The sequence below is a fragment of the Rana temporaria genome, chromosome 2, assembly GCF_905171775.1.
Source record: "Rana temporaria chromosome 2, aRanTem1.1, whole genome shotgun sequence".
NCBI classification, from domain to species: domain Eukaryota; kingdom Metazoa; phylum Chordata; class Amphibia; order Anura; family Ranidae; genus Rana; species Rana temporaria.
In genome coordinates this window covers 488,179,280-488,205,642 of record NC_053490.1, presented here as the reverse complement: position 1 = coordinate 488,205,642, position 26,363 = coordinate 488,179,280, and the positions used below count along the sequence as shown (strand labels likewise).

At 43.5% G+C, this 26,363-nt stretch overlaps 1 protein-coding gene across 2 annotated transcripts in view; it reads right to left on the bottom strand.

Moving 5' to 3' along the window:
• Positions 1-26,363, bottom strand: part of CXADR (CXADR Ig-like cell adhesion molecule) — an 83,786-nt gene that overhangs the window by 13,034 nt on the left and 44,389 nt on the right. Inside the window, exons 3-7 of one of the 2 annotated variants that reach the window (XM_040338807.1) lie at positions 15,820-16,021; positions 15,529-15,681; positions 9,974-10,096; positions 4,479-4,617; positions 3,349-3,535 (exon numbers count right to left, since the gene is read on the bottom strand). In XM_040338807.1, the coding sequence (XP_040194741.1) occupies positions 3,349-3,535; positions 4,479-4,617; positions 9,974-10,096; positions 15,529-15,681; positions 15,820-16,021 (804 nt within the window). Of the gene's footprint in view, positions 1-1,737; positions 3,536-4,478; positions 4,618-9,973; positions 10,097-15,528; positions 15,682-15,819; positions 16,022-26,363 lie in introns of those variants that run through there. The other variant, XM_040338806.1, reaches the window with a different exon arrangement.

Below are 26,363 nucleotides of genomic sequence, written 5' to 3'. Positions count from 1 at the left end.
GAAGAACTAGCCAACAGAGCAAGGCTTCCATGTTCAAGAGATCACGTGACAATTCTCAACCCTACATGGCCAATCACCAAGCCCGGACACTCATGTGCAGAGGGGTGTATTGCATCTTCATCACCCATCTGAAGCTCAGACCTGCCCAATCGCATTCTGCGATCCACCAATCAAAACCTCCTCCAGATACCCAAGGCCAGATACAAGTCCAAAGGAGATCGAAGATTTGCAGTCCAGGGACCTCGCCTGTGGAATGCACTACCAACCACCATCCGACTGGAGTCGGACCACTTGGCCTTCAGGAGAAAGATTAAAACCCATCTCTTCTGAGGTCAAGGGGTTCCTTACCCATGAAATGGATACAGCGCCCAGAGGCGATTCAGTTCGCATGTGTTGCGCTTTACAAGTCTCTCTCTCTCTCTCTGCTGGCACGTGGCAGCAGGGAGGAGGCGAAGGAACGTAGCTTGGAAAGTATAAACGACAGGGGGTGGGCTATCCGCACACCGTCACTTTGCTCCGATTAGGCCAAAATGGCAATGTGCCTTTAAACAATCCTCACCATACACCCTTAAAAAGGTCTAATAAAAGAAGTGAGTTTAGATAAAATAATTTAATGATGTTTCCAGGAACTCGTGCTAAAATTTTTTTTTTTCGAATAAATTCATAAAAGTATAATTTTGGACAAAAGCTAAAAAAAAAAAAAATGGGGATAGGAAAAAAACACTAGAACCCCCCCCCCCCCCCCCCGTATACTGTCATGAGATTCCCATTATCACAAAAAATAGCTGACACTTGCAGACATTCTTTTACAGATACAGCAGCTTACAACATCCGAAGTCATAAGTGGTATTGATTGCTCTTGCACATAAAAGGTCACAAACTTTACTTTTATTGGTCCTTTAACATTCTAGCCTGTAATGTAAGGAATCGGCATCATTCCTATAAATACAAGTACGATGCAGGGAGTGACTTTTATATAGCCGTGATGGAACGTGTCAATATGAAGCAGAAAAATACAGCAAGCTCATCGTCATACTCGAGCTTATAACCCATTAATAGGAGAATACGTTTAGTCATATTGCATTGTATGTCATTCACTCGAGTACGAGGATGGCTAGGACATAGAAACGTTGAATCATTTAGTGTAGTTAGAAAGGACATGAAAAGGTCAGTGCCTATACATTTAAAGCACCTTCAGAAAAGACAAAACGTAGGCACACGCGTCTTCAGAGATACATTCCTGCATAAGGTTTTCGATTTATAAAAAGGCACCATCGGGGCAATCTGGAGCAGGTGTGAAATGGGTCTGTACTGCACATGTCTTCATGGCAGCACAACAGGACTATCCAAGGATGGAACTTCAACCAACACTTGCAATGGCACTTTGTTAATCCTTACCGATACCACCAACTTAACCACAGTCAAGACTTGCTCCGACAGACTAACAACAAAAGTTTACAAGACTTAAAAAATCACTCCTCCTGAAACTGATCTCTCCATTCAGCAATGAGTGGGGCGAGTGAAGCCCCCCCCCCCCCCCACGGACCCTGGCAGCTTGGCTTTTTACTGCATCTGCCATCACCAGGTCAATGTGCCATATATTCTGATGCAAATTTAACTAGAGAGCAGGTGACAGCACTTAAATGTCATTCATCCTCTGCTCTACTTGAGGACATCTAGAGTTTAAAGGGAAACAAATGGTTTTGGGTAAAGGTTATTTGAAATGCTTAGTTTGTGTTCTATACATAGAAGGCTTTTTATAGCACAGCTGAAAAGTAATTGTGCTAATTGAATGGAAAGAAAGACCAGCACTCCACCTGCTGGCTTGATAGAGGACTACATAATATGCAAAATGTTATATTATCCAATTTTAAAGGAAAGCCATCAGCAACTATGAAACAAAAAAAATACTTGCCTGTCCCACAAACCTACTCTTCACTTCACTCTTTGTTTGCCTGGTCCCCCCTCTGGCAGCTATGTCTGTACTGGGCAATGGATGAAAACAGCGCACAAAGTGGGATCAAGAACCTGAAATGTCTTTGAAACTTGCCATTGGCAACTCTTTGAGAGACCACAAGACAGGGCCATCAAAACAGGGAGCACTTTGTCACCACCTGGAAAAATGTAAACTTTTTTTTCCTTAGTTCTGAAAAGAATTGCACAAAATATGTACAAAACCAATATATATTCCCTTTAAGATCTAATGAAAATCCAAGCCTGGAGGTGAAGATATCCTGGCCAGGGTCCCAGAGAGCAACAAAGGCCTGAAAGCAGCCAATTTAAAAAGGTTAGGGCACTGTCAAGTGGAGATACATGGGCCAATCAGATCCTTATCCCAGCTCTCAACTCTTTACCCACCCAAAGCAATGATAGATTTGCCTACAAGAACAGCTGTTAATCAGGATGGATGCCCGCACATATGGCCAGCTGGATTAGACTAAAGCCCTGTGCAAAACTGTTCCAAGGTTTTATCTGTTCAAAAGTGGTTTAAAAAATCACACATGCTAGTCCACGCCTGACAACGGTTTCGGCCTCTAATCTCTTCTAGTTAATTTTGAAATGCACTTGAAACAATCTTAAAAGAAAAAGTGGATGGCATTGGGCAAAAGTACCACATGCAGTAGTCAAGGGATCAACTGCCTTCAAAATATATATAGAGGAGTAGCTGTAGTAAACCAACTGCCCTTGCATGTGCCGACTACATTGTGCAAGCTACTCAAACTTAAATATAAGTTGATTCATGTCTGGATGTCTGCTACACTGTTTATTATGCACTACTAATTAGCAATGAAAGAAAATAAATTAAAAAGAAAAAACACATTACAAAGACTGAAGCATTGCCTGACATGTCTGCACTTGAAAGCATGGCATAATCAGTGGCTTTCCTATAAAACAAGACCAACTTATCCAACAGTTCATCAAAAACCGTTTACAGCTATACAAGAGTGCCTAATACTTGACTGGTACCTTCCAAAGAAATCTGAAATATGGGGACATGCCAACATCTTCTGCACTTCAGCTTGTGTTTATACCCTTACCCCCCAGTAACTTTTAAAAACTGATGGATTTTCTGCCCGGAACATATGTGCTTGGTCAGAAAAATCGATAAGTAAAATAGTAACCACTGTGCAGAACCAGTTATTAAGCTGAATGTACAAGTGACCTCAGCCAGTAGTGGATCCTTATGGAATGTGCAGGGAAGGAACAAAACCAAAAAAGTCTTATGATGTGGTGCCACCTGCGTATACAGGATACACAATGACCCTTTCACACTATGGAGCCATCCTTGTTCTGTGCTGGAATCATGACAGGAATGGCACCCATTCTGCTAAGATTTGGACCTGCTACCTTGGGAGCCGAGAAGCTTGGATTTTGACTTGCTGGACGCTCATGCTCTTCGATCGGTACATGGTTGTAACGGGCTTTTGAATAGCCATCCATATTTGATGGGGACAAGGATCCCAATGAGGAGTGATTGCTTCCTATGTAGCTTCGAGCAGTGGAAATCCGGCTTTTAGGTGGAGCAACGTCCTCTCTGGAAGAGTACAATGAATTAAAGACACACTAAGCATAAACAGAACAATGTAAAATACCAACATCTGCTATGTAGGTTATTGCTCCACGTCAGTTGCTAGGTTTGTGTGTACTGAAATAAGGACCCACTACACAGTCTTCATTTTAAAACTCTAGGCATGCAAGAGTTACTAAACCCACAACAGTAAAACCAGTCTGTATATGTAGTAAAGCACGATTGTTATACTCATTGTGAAACCTAAGGGGTTAATCTGCATTGTGGAAAAAAGGCTCTTCCACTGTCCCTAATCCATCTTCTGATATTATAGAGCCCTTGGATGCACTCAGCACATTCTCATTGTGGTGTTTGATAGAGCTTTTTTTTTTTTGGAAGGTGGATGCAACTGGGACAGGGCCAATTAGCACTGTCCAGACAGAGGGTCAGGGGTCATGCAGCCTCATAGGACAGTCAAGGTAGAATGAAAACTCCTACGAGCTTTAACCAGTGCTCGACCAGACACTGATAGAAGTCACAAGACTGCTTTATACTGCTGATAAGAAAAGTTATTCAGCGGTTTATAATTACTAAAATAATTGATTGAATGTCCATGTTCTGTGTATTGTGGGAAACAAGATACAGTGAACGCAGGGGGTCCTGGGTTTAGTAACACTTTAAATACAGAGTTAGAATGTATATAAAAATGTTTAAGTCTGTCCATTGTGTGGGTGTATTGGGGTTTTATGCAAAAGGCATGGTACCACACCACACAGTGCTGCATCATTTCCTGAGTGTTAAAGTAACTTGGGTTAACTAGTGTGAAGGGGCCCTAATGACCACCCATCCCTATGATGATACTGCTTAATAACTTGGGCCACATTAGATCCCCCATATATCTCCATGTACTAGTCAAAACTAGATATATACAAGGTTTCTGACAGCCAATAAAACAGATTTATTTTCCTACCTTATTTCATGTTGTATTTCCTTCTCATATTTTTTTTCTTTTTGTTTTCTGCAGCAACAGAAGATCAAAATGCCCAGAATAATCAGGAAGAGTAAAGTCCCAATAATGGCTCCAGCAATAATCCCAGCTGTGTTTGTAGCTAAACAAGAAAAACAAGTCAAATTAAACACAAGTACAATTGTTATTCCATCTCAGCCCAATTCATTATATTACAGTAAAAAGGAATTATGGAACATTTCCTACCAAGGTTAAAAAAAAAAAAAAAAATTTTTTTACACTGCCTTGCAAATATATTCCGATTTTTAATTTGCAATATGGAATTAAATCACGTTTTGGGGGCTTTGCATCATGTGATGTACATGGCATGATTACAGCTTTGAAGTTGAAGGTGCACAAAAAAAAAAAAAAACTGAGCATTTCACCTCTCGGCTAAAAAAAAAAAACAAGTAAAATGTGGTCAAACAAATCTGCTTCATAATCCCAAGCCGTACACTCCTTAAAGCAGGGCTTTATGGAACAGCGGGCAGAACAAAAAAGAAAAATATAAGAAGAGTCCGGGCATGAAAATAAGAGTCTGGAGTGCTTCCTGTGGAAGGAAGTCCTTGGACTGTATCCAGGACTAGGCCTTGATACTGCAAGCAATGAAAGGGCTTTTATTGCCAATTTCTGGCAATTTAGGATCCACCCAGAGAAGACGTATGTATGGGTAACCCACAATAGGGATGCCCGGAGAGTAAAGCAAAGAACAGGGTTAGTACCTTAATGACAACCCAAGGGTTAAAGATTGGCCAATGCGTTCACACTAAATCCCAGGTAGCGTTGATCCACTAGGAAGATGGGGGATGTGGAAGTAAACATCCCTGATGTCCAGTGAGGTCAGTAAAATACCTGAGTAATGACTGACTGGCAGATTCCATACAGAATTTTCGAACTCAAAAGAAATCCATTTAAAGACTTTGGATTCAGTAGTGGGAAGATGCCACCGATTGCTTTGGGGATGGTGAAATTGAGGTTAGAATAAAAAGTCTGAAACCCCTCTCACTCCAACGCCATAGCAATGACACCTAGGAAGTGTAGCTGCTCCACAACAGCGTGGACGTCTACCAATGTTTGACATGAAGTGGGATGAGGAAGGGACCGTAATTCTGGTTTGCAGTCCCCTGGGAAAAAATATTTAGGACTAGAAAACCAAAAGATGTTCCCCCACTTATACATGTAAGGGGCGTTTCCCCTCATTGTGAAGGGGGTTTGCCACCAAACTGTGGATTTCATGACCATGGCTTAAGACAAAACTGCTGGGACACCTAAAAAATTTATAAAAATTAAAAAAAGTTTCAGGACATGGGGATTTAAGAGCAAGCAGGTTGCATGACAGCAGCGCTTTAGAAAGAGCTGTGAACTCTTTATCCATGTGGTCCTAAACACATGGATATCTTCAAAAAGGGATAGCCAAGGTCTAGCTGAAACAAGAATTGGCTGGGTCCACAACAGTGGGACAGCTCAATATTTTTTTTTCCTTCAACAAGATATTGGCCAAGAAATAAGCGGATGTTACAGAGCATACATGAAAGATTTTAGCAGGTCGAGGCATTTTTAGAGAGCCCATGCAGGTGACCTTTGGTAAAGTCAATGCAGGCAGCTCTAAATCAAGGCACATGTGCACTGCATCAATAAGAATATGGTGTCCCATAGCTTTGGAATATGTCGGCATTCTGACCCTCCTCATGTGCTGAATCCTCAGACCCTGATAAAGCACCATCCTCATCTGAATGGCAAAAATAGGCTGCTAGAGAAAGATCAGAGACTCTGGAAAAGGTAGAGGGGGACCATTTGTGGCCTCTACTGGCAGAATAATCTAACTGAGCCAAGAGCCGACCATAAATGCTGACATGGCAGCAGAAAACTAAGGGAGAACAAAGATTTGCAGTCCAAGGACCGCCTCAAGGACCGCGACCCACAAACATCCGCATGGAGGAAAACCATCGGGCCTTCAGAAAAAATAAATAAAAACTTAAGACCCGCCTCTTCTGAAGGATCATGACGACACTGGATGGAAATAAGCGCCTTGAGGCTATACAAGTTACTCACTCACTCAAAATTCTTCTCTCAAACCCAAAAAATGGGCCACCCCGGAAGGGGTCAAGGAAGCCTCTGAAGAGGGCAGAGGTCTGGACTGACATCTTCTCTGCCTTGTTATTGAATTGAGAGTTGGCAGGACCCCCAGGGCCACGCCCTTTGTACCCATTATCTGCCATGGCATAGATGTGAGAGCACTCCCCTGCGGTATTCATAATTTATTGCAGGGTCAGATGGGTTAACACCTGTGACTCTCACTGAAGACAGCAGGGAGCCCAGAAAACATTTCCCATGGAAACGCAGAACACAGGAGAGGCCTAGCCGAGCCCATGCGCATGTCCCAAAATGGCACGCATGTGCAGCGAGTCAGAACTAGAAGGCAGCAGTGCAGGCTCAGTGGAGTGCCCAGGCTGAAGCCCAAAAAAATAAAAAAAAATTACCCCAAGATTAAACAGCAAGCAATTCTCTCTCGACATTTGTCTGCACAAGAAAATGTTGCAGTAGGCACTCCACTGACAAACCCAGAGGGGACTGGGGCAGCACCATTTGTGCTCCCATTTAAAAGGCAACAGTCCTTACTACAGCCATCTTCAATGTTGCAAAACCAGGCAGATATCTAGAGACAAACCCTAGTCAGCAATTTTTGCCCATTTGGCAAAATAAACCCCCCCCCCCCTAAGGAATCTTCAAGGACTGGGTTCTACCAGACAGGTGGACCTATGCCCTGGACCTGTAGAGTACTGTGTGATTAACTCAATACATTGTGCCACATGTCTATCTTCCCAGCTGGCGGCCAGATACGGTCTTTTGGGGGAAAAGCCAAGGAGCAACAGATCTGAAAACAGCACACAGGCATCCCAGGGGCAAACAAGAAGAAAGAAGAACTCTTAAAAAGGAAAAAGTGAAAAAGATTTTATTCCTCTCAGAGCAAAAGAAAAAAAATATATAAGCACGTTGGGCCATGTGAAGGGTTATGATGGGCTGTCCTTACAGCTTTGCTTGTCAGTGACCAGTTCTCCTTCATGCAATGTCCTGTAATGTACGATCAAAAATAGTACATTAATGTTATCCGTCTAGTTAACCAGCGTGTGTCCTTTAGTCCAAAATAAATACATAAAATGGCTGGTAATGGATGGGAACTTTCAAAGTGATTGTGAATGGTGGGGCATTTTTACAGTCAGAGGTAAGCATTGCCATAGTGCAGGGATATGCAATTAGCGGACCTCCAGCTGTTGCAAAACTACAAGTCCCATCGTGCCTCTGCCTCTGGGTGTCATGCTTGTGGCTGTCAGAGTCTTGCTATGCCTCATGGGAATCGTAGTTCTGCAACATCTGGAGGTCCGCTAATTGCATATCCCTGCCATAGTGTATGGTGGAGAAACCTGTCACAGAAAGCCATTATGTCCTCTGAGAGGAAATAAAGTCAATGTCTCCTGTCTCTCTGGTTGGTGCTGGGCTCCAATATTGACTGCAGCCCTCACAAATTCCACCCGCCATTTCCATTTGGCGAGTGGAAATTAGTTGGGGGGAGCGTGGAGCACACTGGGTCGATAGTTTCCTGGCTGATCGCTTCTGGCAGAAGCACTGCAGCCTTTTTACAGGGCATCTGACAGAAGCTATCAGCAAGGAAACTGTCAGGAGGAGAGCCGATAACCTGCTGTGACAGCTTGTATATGAAACGCCAGCCGTTGTTAAAGTACCACCTTCTGGACAGTCTATGATAGACAGCACACTGGTCCAATGCCGGTCCAAGAGGCGGGACTTTGTATGACAGCTGCCTTGTCACAGCACTAGATCCCCGATCTGTGTGATCTGAATGGCAATCCTCCCAATTCCTCCGGCTGCACTGATCAGGCTGCACCAATAAGCTTTATGTTAATATTGTTAAAGTTGTTAATATTTACTTTTGAAACAGTTTCATTACATCATTTACAAGAGCATGATTAGGGGCGGGTCAGGTGGGGCGACCATCTCTTAAGGCCTGGCTAGTAGCACAGGACTTGACATTTTGAGCTCTGTTGCCTGTATAGTTTGACTGCCATCATCACTATCACTGCTTACATTAATGAAAACCTTTGAACTATGATTCACCAGTGTGATACAAGTTATGAAATAAGCCAGTACACCTTTCTGTGCCAAAATAATTCCTTACAAAGCTACTTCTTATCATAGAAGCTGCTGGCCTGATTCAGCATGATGACTGAGAAGGGTCCATTTTAGGACATTTCTTTTCAGTGCAGCGAATTAAGTGATGTCAGGCAGGGGAAGGACAGAACTGTTGGGGCAAATGATTACATTTCCTAGTCAGTGGAAAGCCTATGACATAACCAGTTCACGTTGCTCCCACTGATGCCCACAGAGGAAAATATTTACTCAAAAACATTAAATCTTGGATCTGTTAATATGACATCAGCAGACACCTTTATATAACATGGGGAGAATAAAACCTTCATGACCGTCTGTGCCTGATTAGATGTTCTCTCCCCTTCCTGGCACTGCTACAGATACAGGAACCGAGAGGAAATCTTGATCAGGGACGCAGGCAACGGGGGAGGGGGGGGGGGGGGTTAGGGTTCTCTCCCTCTACTAAAAAAGATCACTTCCAAAGTCCACTTTAAAATATTTGGTTGCAAAAAAAAAAAACCTCCATAAAAAACCCCCTGTACTTTAAAAGGGAGTTGTAAAGGCAGAACGATTTTTATCTTAATGCATTCTACGCATTAAGACAAAAAGCCTTCTGTGTGTAGTAGGCCCCAAAGCACCCCCTAATACTCACCTGAGCCCCTTTTCTATCCAGCGATGTCCTTGTGTCCCTCAGCCGTCCAGGACTTTTCCCCCCAGATTTGCTAAGACTGCAGCGGTGCCATTGGCTCCTGCGGCTGTCAAAGTCAGTTAAACCAATCAGGGGAGAGAGGGGGCAGGGCCGATCGGCAGATCTGTGTCAGAATGAACACACAGAGCTGCAACTTGGCTGCCCCCCTTGCTTTGGGAGGGCACTTGACAGGAGGGAGGGGCAAAAAGCAGCAAAGAGGGCAGGCAAGTATAACATGATTGTGATTTAAAAAAAATAAAATAAAAAACACAAAGACTTTACAAATCACTTGAAGATCTAGTAATGAGAATGAAAAACACTCAGGCCATGATGGTCCCATTTGCTTCTGTACTCCCTCCAAATTTGGCACATGAAGCGTGTAGTGTGGTCAGATGCTCAGGAGTTCCAACCTGTGCACGGGTCCTGGCAGCCCCAGATGAAGAGTTAACTTTGGTCAAAATCGTTTTGGACCCATAATGATAGAACACATGGGACTACCCTGAAACAGCTGAGAACTACGTTATTTGTTGCATTGTAGCTTATTATCCAATAACTGGAAAGACAACATAATATATGCTATTAAAAACACCGCCCAATGAATACTTACGGGGAATAACATTGAGGATGAGCAAGCACTCATCGGTACCAACTTTGTTTCGGGATGTACATCTGTACGTTCCACTGAACGCCTGAGAAGCATTTTTTACGCTGAGAACAGCTCCTGATGCATCTAAGCAAAAACAGATGAACAGAGTTAAGAACATAGGAGGCTAAAAATTCTTGTTAGAAAATAGAGTCTAATTTATCAAAATGTCCAAATCAAGAGCCATCAGTATTTCCACAAAGCAGACAGACTCTTTCCTAAACCTGTCACAAGTCTGCGCATTTTAAGTGAGGGAATGGCAAAATACTTAAGCGCAGGTTATATAGTAATAACAGCATGTCAAATTAAGTTTGAAGTGCACCCGGGGAAGTAAAAAAGTCCTCCCTTGCTCATGCAAGTCTAGGTGACTGGAAAAACCCATTACACTTACCCTATCCTTGGTTCCTGCAGACTGCCTCCACACAGCCTCTTCTATCCTCTGTTCTGGCAGTCACAGGTTCTCCAACATTAAAGCAGAGCTATACCCACCTTGGCTCCAGAGATGCAGCATCCCAGAGCTCCCCCCACCACCGGCTCACATCTTTGGGCGAACAGCTGCCGGGTCTTGACCTTCGGGCGAGGCAGAGGTGAGGTCACTCCTGATGGGCAATCAGCTTCTTTATAGCCAAGTTTTTACAGTGAGCTGTGCATGCGCAGCTCACTCTACAGGGGTGGACAGGCAGGTAAGCAACTTTAGAATAGGAAGACATAGCGGCACTCATCTGAGTGCAGTATGTTAGAACAGGTACAATATAGTTTTGTTTATGTTAAAATTTCAACTCACAAGTCAGGGGTTAAAAAGCAGGCTAGTCACAATAGTGGCCTTGCCGTGTAGTCCTGATCCAGAAAGCTGGTGGTGTGGGGCGCTGCCGATGTCTCACTAGCTCCAGGAATCCCCAAGGCTCCAAGCCAATCCAGCAGTCGTCTCCCCGTCAGCTGTGACATCACTGGATGTGGGACACAGGGCCGTCAGATGCGCGGTCGGAGCATGCGTGCTCCTTCAGGCTGCGATAGAGCCATGATGGAATAGGGCGGTATTTATAGTGGTGACATGGGGGGGGGGGGGGGGACTACATTTCCCAGTGCGAGGTGCTGGAGTGAGATAATTACATTTAATGCAGCGGAGGGGCACTGGGGGATGTGTAATATGCATAGATACTCAGAACAAAATAAAGGTAAAAATAGGGATAAAAGATATAACATTTTTATGTTAACTCGTTTATCCAACAATTTGTTCATCAATAGATTTTTGCTTAGCCTGCCTACTCGTCACCCGACTTTAAACTTTGGATTGTAAAATGCTTTAGTGTGCATCATTTGGGCACATGCTCACCAAGAACCCCCTTTCCAATTGTGGTCTTCCAGCTACTTGCTGACCGGGCCTTTTACTTACATTTGTTGCTTACAAGTTAAATAAGTTCACCTTCGTTCACTTTTTTTCTAAATTCCAGCTTTTCTTTGTACCAATATAGCTTTAGTGTACTTATTTGGCAAAAATAAAACCGCTTTCCATTTATTCTAAGCACGCTTACCTCACTGGTCTTTATAGCCGTTTCAAAACACTGCTCGATTACTTCTGCCTTACTTCCTGGATAGACTTTAGGTCATGACACAGGAAGCATTTGACCAGCTTATCTCATCAGCGCACACACCCCCTGCATCATCTACCCTCAGCTGGTCAACTCCTTCCTGTGTCATGACCAAAAGTCTGTCCAGGAAGACAGAAGTTTTGAGCAGTGTTTTGAAACAGCCATAAAAACCGTGAGGTAAGCGTGCTTAGAATAAATGGAAAGCGAATTTTCGCAAAAGGAGGTACATAAAAAAAAACAAAGGCGTAATGAGCTAGTATGCATCGCATACAAGCTCATTATGAAAAAAAGGTGAACAAAAGTAAACTTGGCCTTTAAAAAGATCTGTATTTTTTGCTAGACAATTACTTAGAACCCCAAAACATATATTAAAGCAGAGATCCTAGGAGAATAAAATGGCGGTCATTGAGATTTTATATAATCACAGGTTTTTGTGCAGCGTTTTTTTTTAAACACAATTTTTTTGGGAAAAAATACTTTACTTAATAATAAAAAATAAAACACTAAAGTTAACCCAATTTTTTTGCATAATGTGAAAGATCATCTTACGTTAAATAATTAGAAAATTGCATGCGCTCATGAAATGGCGCCAAAACGACGGTACTTAAAAAATCTCTATAGGCAACGCTTTCAAATTTCTACAGGTTGCCAGTTTAGAGTTAGAGAAATTATTGCTCTCTGAAGTTCACAGCAATACCTCACATGTGTGGTGCAAACACCGTTCACCTATGTGGGCGTTTCCTAGGTATGCGCTCACTACTGCGTGCGAGCATGGCAACGCTAAACGAAAAGTTTTCATTTTATTATATTTTTGTAACTTAAAAAAAGAAAAAGTATCACTTAATTGCCATAGCATGGAATGTGAACATACCTTCTAATAATACAAGATGACAGGTTCTCTTTATGGAGATATCTGGGATTTTAAAGACCCCAAATCTCTCCTCTACCCTTAAAGCGGGGGTTCACCCTTAGAGGGCACTTTTTCCCCTTAGATTCCTGCTTGTTTTCTCTAGGGGAATCGGCTATTTGTTTTAAAATATGTGCAGTACTTACCCGTTTACGAGATGCATCCTCTCCGTCGCTTCCGGGTATGGGTCTTCGGGAGCGGGCGTTCCTTCTTGATTGACAGTCTTCAGAGAGGCTTCCGACGGTCGCATCCATCGCGTCACGATTTTCCGAAAGAAAGCCGAACGTCGGTGCGCAGGCGCAGTATAGAGCCGCACCGACGTTCGGCTTCTTTCGGCTACGAGTGACGCGATGGATGCGACCGTCGGAAGCCTCTCGGAAGACTGTCAATCAAGAAGGAACGCCCGCTCCCGAAGACCCATACCCGGAAGCGACGGAAGAAGATGCATCTCGAAAACGGGTAAGTACTGCTCATATTTTAATACAAATAGCCGATTCCCCTAGACCGAACGAGCAGGAATCTAAGGGGAGAAAAAAAAAAATTTAATAAATGGGTGAACTCCCGCTTTAAAGAACAAAGATCCAAAAATATATTAAAAAAAATATATATATTTTTTTTGATCTTTTGGTTTAAAAATAAAAAAATAAACTTTTACATGGTTTGAGAACCGGAATTGATGTGGACATCACTCTGGTCCTCCAAGGACAGAGCTTAGCAGTGGCCATCTAGCCATCACTCCTCTCTATGCTAAAACACAGCCAATGGCAGATGGCTCAGTGAACGGCAACATTAGCCCCACACGGGTTATGGCATCTGGCTGCAGCTTTAAGGCAGGTATTTAAATGTAAAGTAATAACGTATATTTACAGTTAGGTGGTCGGCAAGTGGAAGTTCTAGCAAAGCCTAAGGCCAACCCTACTCCCAACCCCACCCCCACGCTAAGCCCATTCTGTCTAACCCTGTAAAGAAAAGATCTGTATACTTACCCAATTCTAAAGCGGTGCTGGTCCAGTATCAAGATCTGCTGTCAGCAGCAACTTCAATGTAGAGCAGGGGTGTCCAAACTTTTTTTCAAAGAGGGCCAGATTTGATGAAGTGAACATGCGTGAGGGCCGACCATTTTGCCCGACATTCTTTGAACCATAAAAATTTGGTCTAAGTGTATTCTCCGAGCACCAATACACTACCCAACAAGAATTATCTTGCCTTTGTGGCTGTGTGCGAGTAGAGGGGAGCTTGGGCGTATTATCGGGATATACCTTATTTATTGGCGTATTACACACGCCCTCACTTTAAGAGCGAAGTTTCAGGATTTTTTTTTTATTATTTTAAAAAAGGAACTGTGAAGCAAAATAAGGGTCAGTGCCCATCTGCAGCCTCACACATGCCCATCTGCAGACCTACCATAGCCATAAATGCAGCACCCACGAGTGCCAAAGGTTACCTACAGGAGAATCTCCTGTTTGCACGGCAGCCTCTTTAATAGAAAGTCCCGTCTCCTTTGATGGACAGAACAGTCGTCCATTTGCAGCGCCGGGACCTCCTATTACAGAGGCCGCCCATAAACAGGAAATTCTCCTGTATGTATGGCGCTCGTCCTGCCTTCTCCCTGTCCTCAAAGGCATATACATCTTTGTGTAGACATATATGTCCAGACAACCAGGCAGGCCATTCAAAACCAGAACGCAGGCCGCGATTGGCCCACGGGCTGGACTTTGGGCATGCCTGAGGTAGAGGAAGGGCAGCTGACAACAGGTGCCACATACTAAGCCTATGGGTGACATCTCCCTGGCATTTGCTGCCATTGTCCTCTACACAATAGCTGCGGCTGGAGATATCATGTAAGCAGACAAGATTCAGAATAGGTAAATATACAGATCTTTCCTTTACAGGGTTAAAAAGACTAGGCTAAGGCCCCGTACTCACGACCAAACATGTCTGCTGAAACTGGTCCGCAGGCCAGTTTCAGCAGACATGTTTGGTCGTGTGTGGGCGCGAGCGGGCCGAATTCCAGCAAACATTTGCCCGCCGGGCCTTTTCCCAGCGGACAAATATTCCTGGACTTGTTTTAAAACAGTCCGCTGGAATCCTGCCCGCTCGGACATGTACGGTCGTCAGTACAGACCTACCGTACATGTCCAGGCGCCCGCCGTCCCTCGCATGCGTCGAATGACTTCGACGCATGCATGGAAGCATTTTAAAGGCGGGCCGCCCACGTCGCTGCGTCATTGTCGCGGCGACACCGCGTCATCGACGCGGCGACACCGCGGACACGCCCCGCGTATTGTTTACGCGCGGACTTCTGTACGATGGTGTGTACAACCATCGTACAGAAGCCCTCTGGCAGACATGTATGGTGAAAACGGTCCGACGGACCACTTTCACCATACATGTTTGGTCGTGAGTACCCGGCCTTAGAGTGGGGGTGGGAGTAAGCTATGAATAAGCACTAAAGTTTGGTGTGAAACACGTCAGCTTTTTACCCCGCTTGCTGTGGCATGCTTTTTGTGTGTGTTTTATTTTAAAATAAAAGCAATTTACAGTATTTATTGGCATATAACTCACCTTTTTACCCTGAAAATAAAGGGCAAACTGTGCCTGCGTGTTATACGCAGGGGGGCTATGGAAAGTTTTTTCCTGAAACTTCCCTCTTAAAATTAGGGTGCATGTTATACGCCAATTAATACTGTATTTTTGGAGTGCGGCGGTCCAGAATGTTTTTCCTTCATTTTGCATGGGGGTGGGAGTAGGTTAAATCTTGACTGAATTTATACTCCAATGAGATGGACAGAATGGAGATTCAAGAGAACCACAGGTGGTTTACATGGGCAGGACCAGGCTGCACTATTAAAACAGATTTTTAGAGAACAGCATTAAGACAGGTCTGCATTAGTCCCAAGATACTGGTAGGAACAACACACAGCCAGTGTGACTGAGGTCTCTAATGTTTCAGAGATCGCCTTCAGCATCACAAGCCAACAGCACTGCTGACGTTACAGAAGAACCAACTAAAAATATCGCACCTGGTGTTGAGGGTGGAAGCTTCTCCAGGCCACTGATCTTCTCCCAGGAGTAGGTTACTGGAGCAGATCCTTCTTTGGTGTCACATTTTAGGGCAAAGTCACTTCCAATCTCCTGTTTTCCGTCAACGAAGCACCTCGTTTTTGCTGGCTTAACTGTATGGACAGACAATAAAATTAGGTCTTCTATTCTTTTAACTCAAATCCCTATATTCTCCCCTCATCTGTCCACCCAAAAACAGACATAATTTGTATACTGCAGTTGCCATCCTATAAATGTCTGAAAAGACTTACTATACACATTCAGACGCATCTTCATGTTCTGGGAGCCGGGAAGCTTCTTTACTTTGCACTGATAAGCCCCAGTGTCCGATTCCCGCAGATTAATAATATCTATGGAGCCGTCACCATTTAAGGGGTCACTAGATGTAAAGTGCACTCGATCCTTCAGTGGTCCGGAGTCCTGGTACACGACACCCGTATTGTAATTAATAATCTGTTCCAAAACAGGGAGAGAAGATAGATAATTTACTAATCATTTAAACTCCAGGTAAGAAATCCAGTCAGTCGTTTTACAGAGCTCATGATTTTTGATACATAACTTTACCCATAACTTAAAGCGGGGTTCCGCGGTTCGTCTGTTTTTTTTTTTTATGTTAATTTAACTGTTTTAATGTAGGCAAGCTTGTACTCGCGTGTCTAAGCTTCCTAACTCCTCCGCAGTCTGAATCGGCAGCTACGGATAAGTTATAAAAATTCCTGCAGGCATTTTCCATTTTGCTTGTGGGCAGCGTGAAGCCCACAAGCAAATACTTCCTGGAAGCGAGTAAAATCCCGCGAGATTTCGTTGTTGGGCGGTGTGAATCGTCTCCTGGGAAGCATGACACTGTGCTCCCAGGAGACATTGCGGCGCTGAGAATCGTAAGACACGCCCACTCCCACGGGATTGATACCCGGAAGTGTCTGCAATCAACTGCAGATGCAAGGTTATATAAAATAATGGATAGCGAAATGGCTATCTACTTAATGAGCTGTTCTAGATAAGCTCGAGTTGACATTTAGGGTGAACCTCCACTTTAAGGAAAAATAATATTCCCTAGAAAGGAACATACATTTCACATTAATACTACTACCAAAAAGAAAATTAAAAGAAACGATAACAGCAATAAGGCACACAGATCTGGGTAGGAGGGAGGGGAAAAAAAAAAAGGCTAGTAACCATATTAAGCCTATATCTCCTTGAGGGGAAGGAGTGCTTGATCACAATATGCCTGCGAAAAAATGATAAACGTTGCATTTGCACCAGGAAAGAATACAAATATATCAAAAAGAGAAGAGAATTATTTTTTTTTATATGAAGAAATAACCACATATGATGCAAAGCCATAAAAGAGACGCGGTGGGCGGTTGTACCGTGAGCAAGTCTCCCTGTCCTCTGTTGGCGAAGTCTGAAGTGGAAAAAATAAATAAAAACTACTACTACCAAAATGAGTGTGGGCTTTAAATTGGCTCCAGCATGGTTTGTTTCTTCTTGCTGGAGACTGTTTTTTTTCCCTTAAAGCGGGGGTTCACCCTATTAAAAAAAATAAAAATGTTTTCTTCTAGCATAAAACGAGGCTTAGTAGCGCGAGCTACAGTATGCCTGTCTTTATTTTTTTAGTCCCGTACTCACAGTGTAATCATAGAGACAAGATTCCGACCCCCCCTCGGGGAATGTGCGTTCCTATGGAGAGGGAGCATGATTGACGGCCGGCTATGGCACGTCACGCTTCTCCGGAAATACCCGAAATAGGACTTGGCGCTTCACGGCGCCTGCGCATAGTCTGTGCGCAGGCGCCGTATAGTGCCGCGAAGAGCCGAGACCTGTTCCGGCTGTCTTCGGGGAGCGTGACGTGCCAGAGCTGGCTGTCAATCACCTTCCCTCTCTATAGGAACGCCCATTCCCTGCGGGGAGTCGGAATCTTGTCTCTACGATTACACAGTGAGTATGGGACTAAAAAAAATAAAGACAGGCATACTGTAGCTCGCGCTACTATGCCTCATTTTATGCTAAAAAAATGTTAATAAGGGTGAACCACCGCTTTAAGCGCCTAAACAACAGTAAATCTTTAGGCTGCCAGCAGATTGGACTCTACAAACTAGGCACGGTGCCAAAAAATAGACAGCAACTGAGCATGTGCAGAGCAGGGTGCAACAGTGCATTACTGTAATTTTTAACAGTATAGACATTTTTTAATAAGTCTGCAAAAGGGGCAAGCCTATAGTGATCAAGCAAGCCTTCATTTTCGAACTAAAGTTCCACTTTAAGCGAGTTTGCATCAGCCACACATTACTAGAAGTGTTCTGGGCACAGGAGGGATCGGTGTGGGTGTTTCAGAAGCAGTGTACCCACTAGGACCAAAAGTAGCATGTGCAACACATTGTATACAAAAGGGTCCAGACATAAACATTGCAATATTGTCTATAATGTCAGGGTCAATAAAAGCTATTAAAACAGATATTCTTCACCACATGACAATGGCAACCAGAACAGTAAAAGCCCATAAATGGAGAAATACAATTAGCTCCACTATAGCAGAGTGGATATATGGAAAAAACATACGAGAAGGATATATAATCAAATGCCAGAAACATGGCAACGATGGGAAGAATTCTCAATGAAATGAATAGAATGATTATAAAAAGGAGAATAAAATCATAACCCTAAGAGGGAAGGGGAGATGGAGGGACAATGAAAATGTTATTTGTTTTGTAGTATGTGAGGATGGATGAGTACAATACGGGAAAGGGATGAGGAAGATAACTGGATAAATAGACCCTGTAATGTACGTTGAGGACATAAAAGGAAGATAAGCAAAAGTAAAGGAAATATAACGTATAGGTTTTTAAAAATGTTACATTTTTGTATGTATTAAATAAAAAAGTGATTGAAAAACAAAAAGGGTCTATGGCAGTGGTTGTCAACTTATGAGCTATAGGGGGGCCTCAAAAGTGGCTCCTGACATCGCCAAAGGGTCAGACATAATATTCAATCTATGGAATGCTTGAAAAGGACAGTCAGAAATGTGCAAATGAGGGGTGAGTGTGGAGACACTACATTTCTGTCTGGGGATACGCTGCAGAAGATAAAACTGGGAACATGTTACATGAGACTAGTAAAGATCAATGATATTTCCCTAATCAATGTTCCCATTACATACTGCTGTGGCCCGAGGGCCGCACATCATTTACCAAAGGGCAGCAGGTTGGGCGCCGGGGGTCTATGGAGTACAGTGCACATTGTGGGGTTCAGAGGCTCAGTGCAGCTCTAGAGCCAAGCGTTTTCCTTTCCATATTCTAAAGTGTGTAAGGAAGGGTTCAATTCCTCTTTTTTTGCACCATGTGTGACCCACCGGGGAGACTTTCCTTCACTTCTCATCTTACACATGCAATGTGAAGCCAGGAGGAAAGTCCCCTCCTAGGACAGCTGTCACAAGGATTTACCCTCCATTCCTCTGACAAACCCAACATTTTGGATTTTCCTTCACTTGTTCTCACCTCTGTCTAAGCCCTGGTGGTTGGGGCGAAACGCATCAGTGGAGTAGCACTGTCTAAGGCCGTCACACACATTCACATGGATCAGGCTGGGCAAACAGAGTTTCAAACCTCTTCTATTGACACTACTATGGCACTGGCACTACTCCTGTGCACCAACGGGAAATACATTTCAATCCGGCTTGGAGCAGCACTAAAGATTCACGCAGGTCACTTGTCTCACTGACCACTTTATTAGGTACATATAATTGCTTGGTAACACAAATTTCAAATTAGCCAATCACATGACGGCATATAGACATGGTGAAGATGACTTGAAGTTCAAACCGAGTATCAGAATTAGGAAGAAAAAGGATTTAAGTGACTTTGAACATGGCATAGTTGTCATCTCAAACCGGTTTCTTCAACATGACAATGAGGTCTCTGTACTCCAATGGCCTCCAGTCACCAGATCTCATTCCTATAGAGCACCTTTGAGGTGTATTGTAACGGGAGATTGGCTTCATGGGTGTGCATCCAACAAATCTGCAGCAACTGCATGATGCCATCATGTCACTATGGACCAAAATACTTGCATCTATGCCATGAATAACCAAGGCAGTCCTGAAGGTAAAAGGGGGACAAACCCAGTACTAGCAAGGTGTACCCAATAAAGTGGCAGTGAGTGTATATTGTACATTCAGTCCTGTCCTCAAGGAGCTTACAATCCAAGGTCCCCAACTCTGATCACACACACACACACACACACACACACACACTAGGGCCAGTTTACACAGGAGCCAATAAACCTACCAGCATGTCAGAGGAAACTGGAGTACCCAGAGGAGACCTTCACAGCCACAGGGAGATCATGCAAACTCCAGGCAGGTAGTGTGGTGGGTGGGATTTGAACCAACGGCCCTAGTGCTGCTAGGCGCAAGTGCTAACCACTTTGCCACCGTATTGCTGCTGGATTAATTTATTTTTCATTGCAAAAAAATCAGCATGAGAAGCAAGACTTGCACGCTTCATGTGGTTGGAATCAGCTGGAACTCCAGATGTAGGATTTCCCCGTTGAGAGATGCAGGAAAAGGGTAGGCGCTTCGCCTCTCAGGCATTCAACCAAAAGAAAAAAATAATTGATTCTGGATGGACTTGAAACCGAAAAAGGGGCCATCAAATCTAGAACTGGTTTCCGATACAGAAAAGCTTTATCATTTACAGCCACAAGAAAATTTTAGGGAATTATCAGACATTTAATCTGAGATAAAGTTTTTCTCACGGTCACTTTTCTTGATGAAAACCATCCAGTCCGCCTCACAGCCCTGGCAGACCAATGAGAAAACAGGCTGAAAAGTACGTACTGATAACCCGTGGAAGATGCCAACTTCTAGTAAAAACACGGCAGCTTATACTACGCCATTATAAACTATACAAATGCATCAAACCCATTATACTGTAATATGGGCCAATCAATAAGGTTCAGGGACTGCCGATCTTCCTAGTCCTACATCCAAGTTTCTGGGCTTTGCGCGGTTTCAATGCTAAAACAAGCAGGCAGTAAAGTCAGCCTGAACTCTGAACATACATTCCAATTCCAAGCAGTGGGTCAATGTAAAACACAATGGGCCCGCAATGAAATGGAGTTTGATACCCCTGTACTAAAACCACTTACTCAGCATAAAGGGGTTGTAAAGGTTCATTTTTTATTTTCTAAATAGGTTCCTATAAGCTAGTGCATTGTTCACGTACCTTCTCCTTCCATTTCCCTTCTAAATGTGTTTTTTCTTTGTCTGAATTTCTCACTTCCTGTTCCTCCTCAGTAAGCCGTTCTAAATGACTTTCCACAGCTCAGATGATGGTGGAAAGCTTACTGAGGAGAAGCAGGAAGTGAGAAATTCAAACAAAGAAAAAAAACATTTAGAAGGAAAAGGTAAGTGAACCAACAATGCACTAGCTTATAAGAACCTATTTAGAAAATAAAAGACGAACCTTTACAACCCCTTTAAGAGGCAGAAAACGTATCATTCACAGAACAGGTGGACCTGCTCACTACTATATACGTCCCGTTTTTAAAGATGGATATCTGGGTAACAGCAGCAGCTGCTGCCACAACCGAGATATCCATATTTACTGTGAACGGTCCTGTAAACGATAACGGTGGTCTCCGCGGCAGATTCGTCGCAAGATCACTGTTATCGGTGGCGGGAGAGGGCCCCTCCCGCCGCTTACCGGAGCAGTCTGTAGCGGCGGAGGCGATCGGGTCCTGTCCCCTGGTCGGCTGGGATACGAGTGAGGGCAAGATGGCCCCTACCCGTCCCCATAGCATAGCAGGGCGGAAGGGACGTCAAAACATCACTTCCGCCCATGCTTTTTAAAGCAATATTTTTTTGCATTAAGTCTTTTTGACCCCAGATCTCATATTTAAGAGGACCTGTCATGCTTTTTTCTATTACAAGGGATGTTCACATTTCTTGTAATAGGAATAAAAAGTAATCCATTTTGTTTTTTGTTTTTTTATTCAGTGTAAAAAAAAAAAAAACGAACGAAATAAGAAAACAAATTTTTTTTTTTAAAGCGCCCCGTCCTGACGAGCTCACGCGCAGAAGCGAACACATACGTGAGTAGCGCCTGCATATGAAACCGGTGTTCAAACCACACAATTGAGGTATCACCGCGATCGTTAGAGCGAGAGCAATAATTCTCGCCCTAGACCTCCTCTAACTCAAAAGATGCAACCTATAGAATTTTTAAACGTCGCCTATGGAGATTTTTAAGGGTAAACGGTTGACGTCATTCCACGAGCGGGCGCAATTTTGAAGCGTGACAAATTTGGTATTATTTTACTCTGCGTAACATTATCTTTCACAATATATAACTTCACCGTTAATAAAAAGTTAATTTTTTTCCAAAAAAATAAAAAGTGCACTTGTAAGACCGCTGCGCAAATACGGTGTGACAAAGTATTGCAATGACTGCCATTTTATTCTCTAGGGCAGGGGTGTCAAACTGGCGGCCCTCCAGCTGTTGCAAAACTACAAGTCCCATGAAGCATTGCAAGGCTAACAGTTACAAGCATGACTCTCACAGGCAGAGGCATGATGGGACTTGTAGTTTCGGAACAGCTGGAGGGCCGCCAGTTTGACACCCCTGCTCTAGGGTGTTAGAAAAAAAATATATAATGTTTGGGGGTTTTAATCTTGTAAACGCCAAACCTGAAAAACAGCCAAGGTCCTTAGTGGTTAAAGCATCTGTATAGTATTGATTATACAAATGTACTATAAAAACACTGCTTTGCTCAACCTAAACATTTTTGGAAAATCCGCCAAATACTTTTTCTTCGTCATCTGCCAGCTATGTGGGATGGGGGCGGAGACACTTGGTGGCTTCTGCCGATGTCACATTTCCCAGGAGCACGCTCACCGTTTGGGACGAGACCTAATGCTGTATGGGGAGCTCTAAAGATGACATCCCTAGACACTACCTGCCCAGAACTGAACATAGTACAGCAGCACACAGGTCAGTTATTCTACACTACAGAAGACGGCAGGATCATAATGTATTTAACTTCATGCTCATTAATACTTTATATAAAAATGCATAGATCATCAACATTAACCACTTAAAGACTGCCCACCGCATATATACTGCGGCAGGGCGGCTCTATGTACCTGTACATAGTTTCACGCAATAGCGTGAGGTGTGCGCACCCCGCTGCAAGGAGGAGCAGCTCGATGTGCGCGCCTGGTAGACCTGATGTCCATCGGCCACCTGTGATCACTTCACAGAGAAGCGGAACAGGAATCTGCCTATGTAAATAAGGCAGACCCCCATTCTGACAGCGATTAACATGGAGATCCGGTGTTCCTTGTGCCCGCGATCTCTGTGTTCCTGTCAGCACAGCCCCACCCCCCCCCCCCCACAGTGTAAGCACCAACAGGGAACACATTTAACCCTTTGATTGTGATGTTGACCCCTTCCCTGCCAGTGTCATTTATACAGTGATCAGTGTATTTATTTAGCCCTGATCACTTTATTGGTGTCACTGGTCCACAAAAAGTATCACTTAGGCCGCATGGGTGCACAACCTGTGGCCCTCCAGCTGTTGCAGAACTCCAAGTCCCATCATGCCTCTGCATTTGGGAGTCACACTTGTAACTGTTAGTGGCTCGCATTGCCTCATGGGACTTGTAGTTCTGAAACAGCTGGAGGGCCACAGGTTGAGCACCAATGACTTAGGCTCAGATTTGTCCGCCGCAATCCTGCAAAAAATTGCCGATTGTCGCCATTAACCACTAGCCGACCGCCGTTCTACGTCGGCAAGTTGGCTCGGCTGGGCTAGAGCACGTAGTATAACGTCCTCTCTCCCAGCCGCCACTAGGGGCGCGCGCCCCCCGCTCGCCCCCGACTCCCGTGCGTGTGCCCGGCGGGCGCGATCGCCGCCGGGCACACGCGATCGCTCGTTACAGAGCGGGGACCGGGAGCTGTGTGTGTAAACACACAGCTCCCGGTCCTGTCAGCAGGGGAAATGCTGATTTTCTGTTCATACAATGTATGAACCGAGGATCAGTGTTTCCCCTAGTGAGGCCACCCCCCCCCCCCCACAGTAAGAACACACCCAGGCATACTTAACCCCTTCCCCGCCCCCTAGTGTTAACCCCTTCACTGCCAGTGGCATTTTTATAGTAATCCAATGCATTTTTATAGCACTGATCGCTATAAAAATGCCAATGGTCCCAAAAATGTGTCAAAAGTGTCCGAAGTGTCCGCCATAATGTCGCAGTACCGGAAAAAAAAAAAAATCGCTGATCGCCGCCATTACTAGTAAAAAAAATATAATAAAAATGACATAAAAATACCCCCTATTTTGTAAACGTTATAACTTTTGCGCAAACCAATCAATAAACTCTTATTGCGATTTTTTTTATGAAAAATATGTAGTAGAAAACGTATCGGCCTAAACTGAGGAAAAAATATGTTTTTTTTATATATTTTTGGGGGATATTTATTATAGCAAAATGTAAAAAATATTCATTTTTTTCAAAATTGTCTCTCTATTTTTGTTTATAGCGCAAAAAATAAAAAAAACGCAGAGGTGATCAAATACCACCAAAAGAAAGCTCTATTTGTGGGAAAAAAAGGATGCCAATTTTGTTTGGGAGCCACGTCGCACGACCGCGCAATTGTCTGTTAAAGCGACGCAGTCCCGAATCGCAAAAAGTACTCTGGTCTTTGGGCAGCAATATGGTCCGGGGGTTAAGTAGTTAATAGTAAAAAAAAAAAAAAAAAAAAATGGTCGGAACCCAAAAGTGAATCCAAATTGGACTTTAACGGCACAGTAAACAATAGGGATATACAGAAATCATTTTAATAGGAAAAAGACACATACATAATATACAAAAGGACATGGCGATTGTTATTAAACATCATACATATAAATTACATATTGTATGATATGAGCACAAGTTATTTTGATGCACTTGGGCTCATATCATACAATATATAATTTATATGTATGATATACAACAATCGTCGTGTCCTTTTGTATATTATGTATGTGTCTTTTCTATTAAAATGATTTCTGTATATCCCTATTGTTTACTGTGCCGTCCAAATTGGGTTCACTTTTGGGTTCCCTTCTATATCATTATTTACAGATGTGGCAATGCGAGTGCCATTTGTTCACCATTTCTATCCCGCAGTAGATGCTATAGCTTCTGCGCAAACCAATCAATACACACTTATTTGAATTTTTTTTACCAAAAATATGTAGAAGCATACATATTGGCCTAAATCAGGGGTCTCAAACTGGCGGCCCTCCAGCTGTTGCGAAACTACAAGTCCCATGATGCCTCTGCCTGTGGGAGTCATGCTTGTAACTGTCAGCCTTGCAATGCCTCATGGGACTTGTAGTTTCGCAACATCTGGAGGGCCGCCAGTTTGAGACCCCTGGCCTAAATTGATGAACAAATTTGTTTTAAAAAAAAATCAATATGTTTTATAGCAGAAAAAATTAAAAAAAAATTAAAAAGTTCTCATAGTTGTTGGTCTTTCAGTTTATAGTGCAAAAAAAAAAAAAAAAAAAAAAAAAAAAAAAATCGCAGGGATGATCAAATACTACCAAAACAAAGCCCAATTTGTGTGTGAAAAAAAATACAAAAAAAAAAAAACCAACATCAATTTTATTTCAGTACAGTACAGAGTTGCTCGCCTTTGCAATTTTCAGTTAAAATAACGCAGTGCTGTATCGCAAAAAAATGGCCTGGTCATTAAGGGGGTAAATCCTTCCAGGGATGAAGTGGTTAAAAGGCACTCTACAAATTTACTTTGTGATCCATTTATTATTAAAAAAAACAACACAAACACACACACACACACACACACACACACACACACCTTGGTTTACGTATAGGAAAAGCATTTGCCCAGCCCCAGCTACTTCTGACCATGTTTTGATGTTGTGCTTGTACATATCCTACAATGGTCAGCGCCATCTAGTGAACATAATGTGGTATTTTTTCCTGATTGATGCATTTCAGGAAAAAAATGCAATATGGCCACTAGATGGAGCCGACAATGACTGGAAAACACTGTTCAGAATTTGTCAGGGCCTGGACATTTGTCACATTCCTCCAACAAATTTGCCATACATCGGTCTCTTTATGTGATCTTTAAAGTGGTTCTAAAAGGCAAGACCTTTTGTACCTCAATGCATTCCCTGCATTACAGGTAAAACATTTCCTAGCAAGTGTATGCCTCCCCCAAACTGATGCTGTGCCCGTCTACAGTCGGTGCTGCCCTCTGCCCCTCCTCACACAGAGACATGAGCCTCTAGACCTCTGAAGATATGCTGTGGTATCTGGCACCAAGCCAATCTTTGAAGTCCCGTAAATTGTGAGATGGGGCTTTCCTGGAATGGACTCGTTTTTCCAGCACATTCCACAGAGGCTCAATTGAATTGAGATCTGGAGAATTTGAAGGCCATGTCAACACCTCACACTTCTCGTGTGCCTCAAAACATTTTTGTAGTGTGGCAGGGCACATTATCCTGCTGAAAGAGGCCACTGCCATTGGGGAATACAGTTTCCATGAAGGGGTGTACTTGTTCTCCAACAATGTTTAGGTAGGTGGTACATGTCAAAGTAACATCCACAGGACCCGAGGTTTGCCAGCAGACCATTGCCCAAAGTATCACACCGTTGCCACAGACTTGTCTTCTCATGCTGCATCCTGGTGCCATCGCTACCCCAGGTAAGAGATACACACGGAACTCTGCCATCCACATGATGGAAAAGAAAATGAGATTCATCAGACCCGGCCACCAC